This window comes from Rosa rugosa, chromosome 4, assembly GCF_958449725.1.
Source record: "Rosa rugosa chromosome 4, drRosRugo1.1, whole genome shotgun sequence".
Classification (NCBI taxonomy): domain Eukaryota; kingdom Viridiplantae; phylum Streptophyta; class Magnoliopsida; order Rosales; family Rosaceae; genus Rosa; species Rosa rugosa.
In genome coordinates, this window is record NC_084823.1 from 36512676 (window position 1) to 36526472 (window position 13797).

Below are 13797 nucleotides of genomic sequence, written 5' to 3' on the forward strand. Positions count from 1 at the left end.
GAAAGCCTCGGAGGGTAGCATCTAGGGCTGGGATTGGGCCCGGCCCGTGTAAAATTTATAGGGCCCGGACCCGGACCGGAATTTTCGGGCCGGGCCTAAATAACATTTTTTTTCAGTTTTGGGACCGAGTTGGGCCCGAACCGTTTTTTTGGGGCCGGCTTTTCGGGCCCAAAAGGTTTTGAAAAAAAAAAAAAAAACAACAGCAGATCTGCTCCAAACCCAAATTCGTCAGCCCCCCAAAGCCGCCTAACAACCACCATCCAAAGTCGTTAAAAATTGAGCAGACCAAGTGAGAATACCAGCTAAGAACCATTCAATTAAGCAGGGAGGTAGAGCGCGAGAGAGGTATTGGGGGGCTAGGAATCTCTCTAAAAATCTACAATTGATCTGATGGGAAGGAGGACAAGGAAGAGAGGAAAAAGAAAAAGAAAAGAGAAAGGAGGCGTATGGGAACTGGGAAGAAGACGAAGAAGATAAGAAAAAAGAGAAAGGAGGCGTATGGGAAGTTGGGAACTGGGAAGAAGACGAAGAAGATAAGAAGAAAGAGAAAGGAGGCATAGAAGAGAGAAGGAAAAAATTAATTAAGGGGAGAAAAGGGACAAGAAGAGACAGGAAATCTTGAAAGAAGAGAAAGAAGTGGAGAACGTGTGAATGGAGAATAAAGAAGAGAGAAAACAATAAAATAGTTGTAACAGAAAAAACAAAAAGAATAAAATAGTCAAAGCAATTATAAATGATTCAGGCCTTCGGGCTTTTTTTTCTTCTAATTTTAAGGCCCGAGCCCGGCCCGTTATAAAATGATTTCGGGCCGGGTTTTATAAAACTGGCAAATTTTTTTAAAGGGCCCGGACCGTTCGGGCCGGTTTTCGGGTTTTCGGGCTAAAATCCCAGCCCTAGTAGCATCGACATTATCCATCTCCTCAAGTTCTAGGACTGTTCCAATCTCAGCACCAATCAACTCGGCATTCTTGGAGTTGAACTTTTCTTTCGTAAGGCCCGAAATCTGGACCCAGTACCAAACCATATGAAAATGAACATCGCTGATGGTGAGGTTTGGAAGCCAACGAACCACATTAAACCTCAGATTGTCGACATGCCAGGGACCACCATCCAAAAGAACAGTTGCTCCTTCCCGGGTAGTCTTTATAGAAAAGATGTTGTGGTGTATGTGGTGGATTCGGATGTTGCCCAGGTTCCTCCATGCAGAGCGGAGAGCACCCTTTATTCCACCAATGTTCGGCACCGTATCAGCAATGATAGCACCCAGCAGAGACACTTCATTTTCTACCTCATCCAGGCAACAGGTATTTTCCAGACGAGTGGCCAGATGGTCGTGGGACGACATGATGGGAAGCAAGGACAGGGAAGGGGACCATAATGTTTCCTTAGAAAGAGGGTCAAGAGGAAGCCCACGTGAGGAATCCGAGACAAACTCCAAAGAATCGGAGAGACAAAAACTACCACAGAAAGACCCTGGGTAGAGAGAAGATGGGTTTAAGGACACAGGTTGCAGGGATGATGGTACAGAAGATGGGGGGAAAGGAGGTTGTGGTGCTAAGGAGTACAGATTTTGGTTTGGAAGGGGTTACAGATGGGCCGAGGGAAGAGTAGAGAGAACTCTCTCTAGACCCCATTTCTTCAAAATCAATGGCTTGGATTTAGTAATAACTAAGATGTGGTGTAGTTTACACACTGCTTGGAGTTATTTACTTATTCCTGAATTGAGGTTCTGTAGTTTGATTTCATACCAGCTAATTTTTAAATTTTCTAACTCTTAAGAATTATGATCTTCTGGGTTTGTGGACTATGCGCGAGCTTGTTATTTGTGGTGGTGTTTATCATTTACTCTATCGTGTGCTGGTGTTTATCATTTAGTCCATCGTTATCTATATAGTTTTGCACTGTTCTTCACAAGACAGATTGTAGGCCGCATTATCTGTATTATTGTCATCCAAATTCAATCGTCATCTACATTGTTTTTGACTTTTTTCTAATACGCTAACAATGTTTGGGCTAATCTCCCATAGAATGAATGGCTTCTCGCAAATTGTTGAAACGTGCACGATCCCCAGAACTAAGAAACTCAGAAATTCCATTAACAACCAAACCAAGGTCGCAATGGAGATCACAAAGCAATTGCTTCTGATCGAAGGTAAGGAGAAGAACATGGTCTACTCACCACTGTCTATTCACGTGGTTTTGTGCATGATAGCTGCTGGGACAAAGGGTCCAGCCATGGACCAGTTGCTCTCTTTCCTCAAGTCCAAGTTCATCAGCGAGCTTAATGACCTCGCCTCCAATTTGGTCCCTCTGGTCTTTGAGGACGGATCGCCAAGTGGCGGGCCTCGCTTGTCATTCGCCAATAGCATTTGGTTAGAGGAATCTGTCTCTATCAAGACTTCTTTCAAAGAAGTGGTGGACTTTTCTTACAAGGCAGCCTTGAAACAAGTAGATTTTAAGGCCAAATATGAAAAAGTGCGATGTGAAGTGAATTCATGGGTGGAGAAGGAGACCAATGGCCTTATCAAAGACATTATTCCTAAATGGTCAGTAAATAGTGCAACAAGGCTCATCCTTGCGAATGCCTTATACTTCAAAGGAGCTTGGACAAGAAATTTGATGCATCACGAACAAGAAAGTTGGATTTTCATCTTCTCAATGGGAGCTCGATTAAGGCACCCTTCATGACCAGTTGGAAGGAGCAGTATGTACGTGCCTTTGACGGCTTCAAAGTGTTAAGGCTTCCTTATGAACAAGGCCTAGACTACGAGAGGCGGTTCTCAATGTATGTGTTTCTTCCAAATGCAAGAGATGGACTGCCAGCTTTGGTTGAGAGAGTTTCTTCTGAGTCTGGGTTTCTAGATCGGCATATTCCCAATAAATGTGTTCCAGTTCGTAGATTTTTAATCCCAAAGTTTAAGATCTGTTCTTACTTTGACTACATCAAGGTTCTGGAAAAGTTGGGATTGAAGACTTTCAAGTTGCCTTGTTTGACAGAAATGGTGGAAGGCAAGGCCCTATTTGTTAAAAATATACACCACAAATCTTTCATTGAAGTTATTGAAGAAGGCACAGAAGCTGCTGCAGCTATTGTTAAATGTGGGGGATCTAGGAAACCTCCTCCTCGGATAGATTTTGAAGCAGATCACCCGTTCCTTTTTCTGATCAGAGAAGAAGTGACTGGAACAGTGCTGTTTGTTGGGCATGTCCTCAATCCCATTAAAGAAGTCTGATTTGTTATATCAGTGTGCTAATTGTTAACTTTCTTCGTAGCTACTTCATGCAATAGCTTGTAGAAATTCAGTACTTCAAGAATATAACACACGTCTTTCTTTTATATTCTCATGGTATCTCAATGTAAAATTTCTGTGGCAAACCAAACTGATTCCTTCTGAGCTTAGGACCCAACGCTTTCAGCATTCTGCACCATTATTGATCCAGCCAAAAACTATCACCTGTTTGAGAATGTGTTAAATTGACAAAGATTCCATAACCTATGAGCATAAATGCATAACATTTTCAGCAAAGATTAAACTCGATCTATTAGCTAAAACAATTATAATGATGCTAATGATATTATAGGTTCATGTGTTTGAGTTCTTTAGTAAAAGCTATATATACTGAAAGCAGGATATATAATAGCAGCTACAGGCCATTTTCATGAAACATTGAGAAAATTATAAATTTATAATGATGCTACTGACATTATAGGATCATGTATTCAAGTTCTTTAGTAAAAGCTATATATACTGAAAGCAGTATAACAGCAGTTATAGGCCATTTTCATGAGATATCAGAGTGCAAGGTAACAGCTCTTGGGAATTCTAACAAAGAGAAGCTGTAAATCATAGTTGATTACTTGGAGAGCCCAGAACAATATATCGCAACAAAAGCATTTGGCATCTGGGTCTGGACTCGGTTGAGAAATTGGGAGAATTTGAAGATACAACGAGTCTAAACATCTACAGAGAAGCTTCACAGAAGCTAATAAAAACAAGATGTCTGACAAAATCTACAAGCAATTAAGCCAAGTCATCTAATATTAAATTTCCTATATTTCAATCACTCCACTGCTCTACTGCCAGTAGCTTTCCTTCTTTTGGCCCTTTTTTTAAAAAAAAAAAAAAAAATTTATGAGAACTCTCAGAATCCCAACTAATGAGGTTGGCTTTTGTGAAACGTAAAGCTGGAGTATATTAAAATCCTCCAGAAGGCAGTGTGAAACACAGAGACTCGATGTCAAACCTCATATTCATCTTCATTACCATCACCAAGACCTACAGCAGTGTCTATGGCACCAGCTGCAGCATCAGCAACGCAGTTGACTCATGCCTGCCAACATAGGCTAAAGTATCAACAACCACCCACGGAGTGTATCATACTGTAATTTATATTTATATCCAAAAAGACATCAGTCACCTTTCAGTCTTGCACCTCGCAATCTTCATCATCTTTTGAATATCAAAACTAACTTGATATACAATACAAGAAGGTCAGCAGAAAATTAACAAATTAAACGGACTCAAACAGGTGAACATTAACCCCAGTATCATGCAGCAACAAAAAAGTTGTTGTTCCTCATCAACCCACAGAAACGAAGTCCGGATTGGTGTATGTCTATACGATATATGTAATTAAGGATATGCATGTGTCATACTAAATGTCTAATATATTAAGCTTCACAGTGACTTAAGGCTTCAGTTTCAACAGAATGGATTACTGCAATGTCATTGAAGGAATCTTATTCTCTCACCCCCAGCTTGAAAATGCTTAACCGGTTCATTATGCTGCTCATTCCAGTCAACAGACAACCGAGAGCTCATGGAATAGAAACATTCCACAATGTTTGATTCTGGCTTAGCAATACTTCCACGTGATGACGTGAACAGAATGGGCCATTGTAGCTGATAGTTGATAACAGCTACAACTTGTAGTCACTGATACATATAAACAATGACGTGCGGTCACACGCTCACTTACACAAAGATGGAGTCATGGAGACCGCAAGTCTATTAAAAAACACCAAACAGGCAGAAAGATTCACCAAGTTGTATACATTGTTATTGAGAAAGCACTCGAGCGAATACAGATGAAGTGCAGAGTGTCCAGAATCGAAGTTCCAGGCATTACCCAGAATGCTTGCGACGGTCAAAAATGGGGTTTTGAAGGATGGCTGGAGCCTCTGTACACCTGTAAGGATGGTAAAGCTCAATTAACAACAGCATCGTGCTGAAGAATGTGAATGAAGAAAGCTGAAAGCCATGGTGCTACCTTACTTGAAATCGAGGCGTGCTTCTTTTTAGCTATGTGAATGAACTGCAACAACGGAAATTCTGCATTCATAGCCATTGCATACATACATGAAGGAAACCTTGGACATGCTGCTTCCATAATCAAGTTTGGCTTTACTCGTAGGGGTGGAGATTTCAAGTGTATGGAAGTAATGAAAAGAGCAGACAAAAGGCACGTAAGTCGCAAATAGATGGTAAAAAAGTATCCTGCTTCCCCAGAATAACAATGCTCCTCAAAATATAAGTAAACAACACAATCAACATAACTAAATTCAACCTAAATTCAAAGCCAAATCAACCTCAGAAGTCACCCCAGAGTGGAGTTTCTGAGAGACAACAAAAGTCGATAAGACATAGATAAGCAGGTATCCGAAAAAACAAAGATTAACAAGGAACTACAACTGCTTTGAAACAAGCAATTCAACATCAGCGAGTACGATAACATAGGGAACATCATAACTGTAGAACAGTTTGGAAATCAAAAGATCAGAAGGAAAGAATTCAGAAGAGTAAAAACTTTTCATTCTCTCCCATCATCTTCCACAGAGGCTCTACTCTGCTTCTTGTACATCTACAGTGAAGCTATGTTCCTCATCACATCCCAAGTAAGAATCACACATGAAATAGAGAGTATACGTCTTCTTTCCAGCTTCTGCAGGAGCCGCAAATCCAAGCTTGACCTTGGCCTTCTTTTGCGGAGGAACTCTCTTGATGGCAAGCAGTGAGTTAGTCTTGGTATCCCCAACTACCAGCCACCATCCCTCTTCCTTGGTCTTGGGATACCTTGGAGCATCAACAGGGCCAACCCGTTCACGCTCCATATCAACTTGCAAAGTGATTTCTTCCCCGGCCATCACATTCTCACTATCCAGCACCTTAAATGTCATTTCAATGTTGGGAAACCTTTTGCAGTATTGTTCAATATCTTCAATCTCTGTCTCTGACATCTGAAGTAGCTCCTGAAGTAGTTCGCGCCTCTCATCACTCTCCATGTCCACCAAATCAGATACCCTCTCTATACTCTTTTCATCTTGGCATCTCTTTGCCAGCTCCTTTGTGAAGTGAGGAAGCTGTAAAAGCATCGAGTCACGATCCCACATTCCCTGAGTAACCATTTGGCTGACTTCCATTGCTAGGAGAGCAAGGTTTAGCCAGCCATTGCTGGAAATGACATCAACCATTGCCTGAAGCAACCTACTTGCAGAAAGGAGGACCTCCCGCTGGTCCAATGCTAGGTTACCAGCCACATGATGCCTCGCAAAATGGGCCTGAAGCAGAGCATTTGCTTTGATGTGAGGATCTGTGCATTTCGGATTCTCAAAAGAAAATCTCTGGTGGTTGATCAACCTTCGAATAACCTCTTCCTCCCCGGGTCGTATAGGAAGTTGCGAATACTCAGAAGCATGAGTTAGAATCTCAAGAAGACCCTTCATCTTTGTTTTGGAAGTTAAGGAAGAACTGAAACGCTCGATGGTAGTATAACTGATGTAATAATATGAAGCTATCATGCCAAGATTCAAAGGCGAAAGATCAATGTCATCCTCTATAGAAACACACTTGCTTGCCTCCAAGTCGCTCAGTGTATTTTCTACAAGCTCTGAGAGGTAATCAGAAAGATGCCTCTGAGTAACTCCCTGAAGATTATAATAATTGGGATTCTGTGTGAGCCTCCTGTACAAGAAGGTCCAGGTAAGGTAATCAACAGCATCTTGCTTGTTCTCAATAATTCGAGCAACAACTTCTGCATTTAGATTATCATGTAGGTAATGGTGCAAATGGCTTTCAACAGGGAACGCTTCGTATAAGAACTTCATGTAGTATTCTTTACGAGGAGCATGGCAGAAGATGACACATTTCCCAGAATTATCAAGCTTAGGGCGACTGGCATGCCCCATCATCTGCAATAGATCAGTAACAGGGTAATCAGAATGGATGTTTTCCCGGCCATCATAATATTGAGTTCCCATCACAACCACTAAATGGGCAGACAATGGCACTCCCCAACACATTGAACCACTCATGACACACACTTGAATGTACTCAGCTTCAAAAAGAGTTGACACAATGTCTTGATCATCGCTCGTTAAGCCCTCATGCAAGTAGCCCACTCCATGGCGCAGTGTGCGTGCCAAGATCTCATCACTAATTTTCTCAACGAAAGGCTCTATCTCTTCTGCAGACCGCAATAAAAATGGCGGACTCTCAGCACCATCTGCATCTGAGTAAGTCATCAGATCCAAAGCTGTCAGGCGGGCATGTTTCCTTGTAGGAACGTACACAAGAGCTGGCTTCCCATTCTTGGCATGTTGAACAATTGCAGTGTATGTTGGTTTTGCCATCGCTTGCATCCTTGCTTCAAAATTTGCTAAATCCACCCCCTGAATGTGTATTTCAAGTGGCACTGGGCGCACACCAGGTGGAAAATTGAAAAGGCCATGAGAGGTAGCACCTATCCATTCTCCAAGATCCTTGGCATTTGCAAGAGAAGTGGACAGAGCCACAATACGAATTCTGTTCTCACCTTGACTTGCTATGTGTCTCATCCTAGAGACTATCACCTCCAAAATGGGACCACCCTGACCACCAATCAAGTGGACTTCATCTATAATAAAAAGGCTAACCTGCTGAACATGTTTCCTCTGTTTCCACCGCCGAGATAAAGCATCCCACTTGTCTGGAGTGCTGATGATAATCTGACCTTTCTCAAGCAGTTTTAAGTCTGTGGCTGTTTCCCCTGTTAATTCAACAACACGTAGATTTAGACCCTTTGGACCAGTCCCAAACTTCTTCTGCCAGTCAGTGTACCGTTCCTTGGCAAGACCTTCAATAGGTGCAATATACACAACACGCATGCCAGTCTCAGAGGCCTTTTGATGATTCCTCAATACAGCAAACTCTGCACATATGGTCTTGCCACTCCCTGTTGGTGCAGCAACTAAGACGTTGTCATCGGAATTATACAGAACAGTGAAGACCTGCGTCTGGATGGGGTTAAAATGCTTAAAATCATAGAGAGCTTCATACGACGAATTTCTCAATGCTGTTACAGGAAGTGGTTGCAAGTCCAACAACTCAGTCGGAGGAGGATACTTTTCAGGTAAGATAAGGTGTCTGAATGAAACAGGTAAAACAGTTTGCGACCCAAGCCACCTATCAGACACAACACGAATGAAGTATTGAGGTGGAAGAGGTTCATAAATTTGCACTGTAAAGTTCAAAGTATGATCCTCATCAATATACTGCTTCTTCAGCAGAAAATACTCATGATGAAGAATATACTCTCCATCATTATCCTCCACTATTACCCAAAATGGCTCCACATATCCATGAACTTTGTCCTCCCATTGGAAGTCTGGTGTTATAGTAAGTTCAACCCTTAATACAGTGCGAGTGATTGGCTGCACATGTGCTGCAAGGTTTAATTTGGGGAACTGGTGGATGAACTTGTGGAGTGTTCTTCCCATCTTTGGCATTCGTATAAGCTCCCCAAGTTCCTGTGAGGAGAGGTCATAATATCTATCCCAGGCCAAATCCTTCTTCTCCAACTTGATTAAAATATCATTTGTTATTCCATGGAATTGGCGAAGTGGCGTCTGGACACTCCACATCCTCTTGTTAACCATTTTACACAAGTTCAAAGCCTTTTCTGCGAGTAGAGCCCATCCCCGTTTCAAGACAATCTCGAAAAGAGCTCTTAGAAGACGCCCAGCACTCTGACCAAGGGAAAACAAATTGATAAGTCAATATCTGAGAAATAAACAAAGGCAAAAAAAAAAAAACCTAGTTGAAGTGAAAATTTATGCAGACTATAGACAGAGAAACAAAACCAAAATAAATACTAAAGCAAGCTGCAGTATTTCCCAACAGTAGCAAAAATAAGAATTAACCATACAAACCTGAGTAATGTAAACCATGTCAGATGTCAATGAGAGCCCTTCAAGCTTCAGCTGTGAAATATATGCTTGCAACAGCACATTAATCTTTGCACTGGGCTCTTCAAGGCTTTCCTTCACTGGAATCGGAACACGGTCTAATAACTTTGCCAGTTCCATCTTTTCATCCTGCCGAACAGTGACATACTTAAATTCTTCACTGAGCGAGAACAATCTACAAAGCTCAATGTCCCCCATTGTTGGCTTCAAATGCTCATTATATGTAGATATTGTTCCATGACTTATGTAGTAATAGCTAGCAATTCGACCCAAGTCCGTTACTTGGAAATATCCGCTTTTCCTGTCATACTTAATCAAATTGTTCTTGTCCAAGATGGTTGCAGCAGAATGGATCTGTAAACAACAAAGTTTTAAGACAACATGAGATTCCATAAGAGATACAGTTTGAGGGAACGACACTGCAAAAGTATGATATCATGGATAACAGCATGAACAAAATAAGAATAAGTCAGCAAAAAGCGAAATCAGATTGTAACCCAGCAAGAACAGAAATAAATTAACTTCTGCCAAGATTGAATTAAAGATATAACAAGGCACAAACATTAAGGAAAAACTTTCAAGTACCAAAAACTGTCCCAGTGGTCATCCCAGAGACTCAAATATCATCATATAGACTGAAACAGAAAAACTTCTATGGCTACTACATTTACCATAAACGAGGTCAAACCTTTTAGCTTTTCTAATTTAATTGTCCCATGTTATTAATATGCTATTATAAGTAATATGTCCAAGACAATTATTTGTGGGAAACAGCTATTAATCACAAAGGAGAAGTTAGAGAACAGTAGACAGAATATGCACTAAGACCAAAGAGCTACAACTAAAGACACCAGCAAAAACATCAAACAAATATCCTTAACTCTAAGATTAGACAACAGCTGCATTCTACTAACAACAAATTGCAAGGAAAGTAAAAAGACAAACATGATAAACAAGAAAATGACATAGACGGTGTAAACAAAATCAGAAAATAAAATATTAAAGTGAAGTTATGATTACCAGATCAGCTCGCCTCTCCTCCAATGTAATATCTCTTGAGAGAACATCAGCTTCCAAACGATACAGCGTTGGATTACGTAACATGCGAACAAACAAATAAGTATATCCCAACCAAGTACAAGCTTCTCTGGCATTTTGGACCGTACCAAGAACAATTTCAGCATTCAATTGATCTGCCAATTTGGACACAAACTGACTTTCAATAGGAAGTTGTTGGTTCATCAAGGAAAGGTAGTATTGTAGTTCATTGTGTCCAGTAATGATTATCCCTTCTCCATATGAATCAAACTGAGGTCTTCCTGCACGACCCAACATCTGCATAACATCAAGTGGACTTAGTTCAGTCCATGCACCCTTTTCTGGATCATAAACCTGAGTTCCTTTGATTATCACAGTGTGAGCTGGAAGATTCACACCCCAAGCCAGTGTTGCAGTGGAAACCAAAACCTGTACATGCCCATCACTAAAGAGATCCTCAACCAATTGGCGATCAGCCCTGTTCAACCCAGCATGATGAATAGCAAAACCATATGGTAGTAGGTCTTTAAGATCATTGCTCTTGACCAATTCAGTATGAGTATGAAGAATTTCCCTGCTTGCACTGTCTTCTTTCAGAAATCTACCAAGGGTATCATTAGCAAGAGCTGTATCTCGTATAGCACGAGCTGTTTTGGCTGTTTCCTTCCTTGAGTGAACAAAAATCAGAACTTGATGTTTTCCAGCCCCAGCCATCACCTTTTCGTAGCAGATATCATTCATCAATTGGAACCTCTGCAATGGCTTCCTTACCATGATTCCAATATACTGTTGAGAAAGAGGGACAGGTCTGTAACTATTGTCAAAATGAAACAGACCCTTATCAACACGCAAGAAGAGTGCCACATCTTGATAGTTAGGTAGTGTAGCAGATAAACCCACCAACCGAATGTGTTGTTTCGTGGTCTCTATCTGCCTAACAGTTCTAGCAACAATGCTTTCAAGAACAGGGCCTCTATTATCATGAAGAAGATGAATCTCATCAATTATGAGAAGTGTGACAAGTTGGGTATAAGTACGATCTCCTGACTTTCTGGTGATGATATCCCACTTCTCAGGAGTTGTGACAATAATCTGAGTCTCTTCAATTTGTTGGCGAGTCATTGACTGGTCACCACTTAGTTCCCTCACTGTAACACCATAATCCTGCAAACGATTAGACAAATTGCCAACCACTTCAGCAACAAGAGCTTTCATAGGGGCGACGTACACAATCTTATAAGCATTGTGGTTTATCGAACCATCCTCCGGATTCATGTGCAGTGCAAACTGCTGAAGGATAGTTAGCACTGCAACATTAGTTTTCCCTGCCCCAGTAGGAGCGCATAGGAGGATATTTTCCGCTTCAAAAAGAGCAGTATTGTAGACTTTACTTTGTACCCTGTTCAACTGAGTCATTCCTTTGAAAGCTGGTCGAGCCCACTCTGGCATAGCAGATATTTTTACAAGTTTCTCATCAGCATCAAATGGTTTAGGCTTCAATGCTGGCACATGGATTTCTTCATAACCCTTGCTGGGATGTCTATAAGACCCATCTGGAAGAACACACTTCTTTGACACCAATAGTCTACTTTGCTCTTGTGCGAGGCTGTCAAGATCAAGCAGCTGAGCCTGGCTCTTCAACCAACCACTATCAGCATCTCTATCCACAAGCCCCCTCCTAGCCCTGTCCCCGTCTCCACCACTTTCATCCTTCAACCTGCGAGCCTCCTCTCTAATACTCTTCTCCAAGTTCTTTTGCCTCTCCTTTGCACTAGCCCTTGTGGCATGTAACTGGTCCACAATTGAATCCAAATCTTTACGACCCAGACGCAACATTTCCTCCTCAATGTTCTTCCTCTCATCTTGGTCTTCAGCTCTCGCCAAACGGGTGCACCAGAAAATCTTCAGCCGGTTTCGCAACAGAAACTTGATAAGACTGAACTTGTCAAACTGAAGGTGCAACAGTAGCTTTGATTCAACATCCCTGTCATCACCTTCAGGAAGGATCTTTAGCACCTCTTCAGCAAGCTTCTGGCATTGTTGTGGATCAATCTGTTTCTCATAAGCTTCAGATATCTTTCTCTGAAGCCAGTAAGCATCAATATCCTGAACATTGAGACTCAGACCCTCATTGGCTTCCTGCATTTCATCATCATCAATGCCACCTCCCATTTGCATAGCCCCAGACTCATGTCGTTCAGCCACATCATCATCATCATCATCCTCTTCCTCGTCCTCCTGGACCATGTCAAGATCGCTCTCCTCCTCATCCTCCTCATTCTCTTCAAACTCAACCGCAACACCAACATCATCATCCAGAGCTTCGTCACCATTAGCCACTGCAGACCCACCAGCGTCACTCCCGTCTTGGTAGTCAGTGATCAACCTCCCAATCTGAACCAAAGTATCAAACACCGTTGTAGGTATAGGGTTCAACAACTTCTCAATCTCTTTTTTCTTTTCAGGATTCTTAAATGTCTCATTCTTAAGCACAGCCAAAATCTCATCCGCCGCACCACTCACTATATTCAAGGGCTGCCCACCCAACTGCTGCTGAATCACACTAAGCATAGCCTCATACGCCGCCCGGGTCTCTTTCGTCTTAGGCTGGTAAACCCCTTCCTCCGTGGCCGTGAGCACACTCTCCTCATGCAGCCGGCGCCTTTTGCTCTGCCGAACAGGGGCAGGCTCGGCATTGGGATCACGTTCCTTCTTCTTCTTCGACTTCTTAAGCTTATCATCCAACTCCGGCGGCCTTCCCCTGTACGCCCTGTCACCAAAGCCTTTGGGGTCAATCTTTCCCCAGAGCGATTCCGGCTCGCCGGTTGGCTCGTGCGTGTCACGTGGCCGAGAGTCTGTGGTCAGGACCAGACTCGAGTTGGCCCTATACTCGTACTGCTTGAACCGGGCGTGCGCCTCCGCACCACCGCCCAAGTTCTGCTGCGACATTTTGAGATCTCAAAAAACCCTAACAAAATCAAAACAGCAACAAAACTACAATGAGCCTAGGGTTTTAGCAAACTTCTGATGTCAAAATCAATAGGTAAATTCTGATCGCAAAGTATATAGTTGAAATTGCGAGATGGAAATAGAGTAATTGAAACCCTAGCTGAGAAAAATTGATGAAATTGAAAAGACAAAAGAGAAAGCACTCACGGTTGGTTGTGACGTAGTTCTTCGATTCCAGCTTTGCAAGAGCGAGGGTTTTAGTTTTCTGGTATGAAATCGCAGTACGAGCTAAACCCTAAATACTACTCACTCACTATTCTAAACCGTCTACTGATGCCGACTTCAAAACAGGATATAATGTAGTCGTTTCTGGGGTAAGCTGGTAAAATTATAGTGTGGGGAGGAGAGGCCGGCCCACATCAATGGATTGGGCTCTTGGAGCATGAGAGCCCAGATGTCGCAAGTCATGTCATGCTTTGCAAGTTGTAATCTACACTCACTAGTAGTGACGGGCATTGTAACCCGAAAGTCCGGAAAAGCGAACCGGTCCGTTTCAAAATCGGACTGTTCAGTCCGGTCTCGATAAA

At 42.2% G+C, this 13797-nt stretch overlaps 1 protein-coding gene and 1 pseudogene across 1 annotated transcript; one reads left to right on the forward strand and one right to left on the reverse strand.

The window, feature by feature from the left end:
• The first annotated feature begins 959 nt into the window (after positions 1 to 959).
• On the forward strand, positions 960 to 3452 carry LOC133743114 (serpin-ZX-like; annotated as a pseudogene).
• A 2027-nt stretch (positions 3453 to 5479) lies between these two features.
• On the reverse strand, positions 5480 to 13556 carry LOC133743113 (DExH-box ATP-dependent RNA helicase DExH12-like). Its single transcript, XM_062170900.1, has 4 exons — positions 13418 to 13556; positions 10244 to 13229; positions 9188 to 9577; positions 5480 to 9004 (listed from the first exon to the last, which is right to left on the reverse strand). Exons 2-4 carry the CDS (start codon positions 13208 to 13210, stop codon positions 5843 to 5845), a joined length of 6519 nt encoding a protein of 2172 aa, XP_062026884.1. The 5' UTR covers positions 13211 to 13229; positions 13418 to 13556; the 3' UTR covers positions 5480 to 5842.
• Positions 13557 to 13797: the final 241 nt, after the last annotated feature.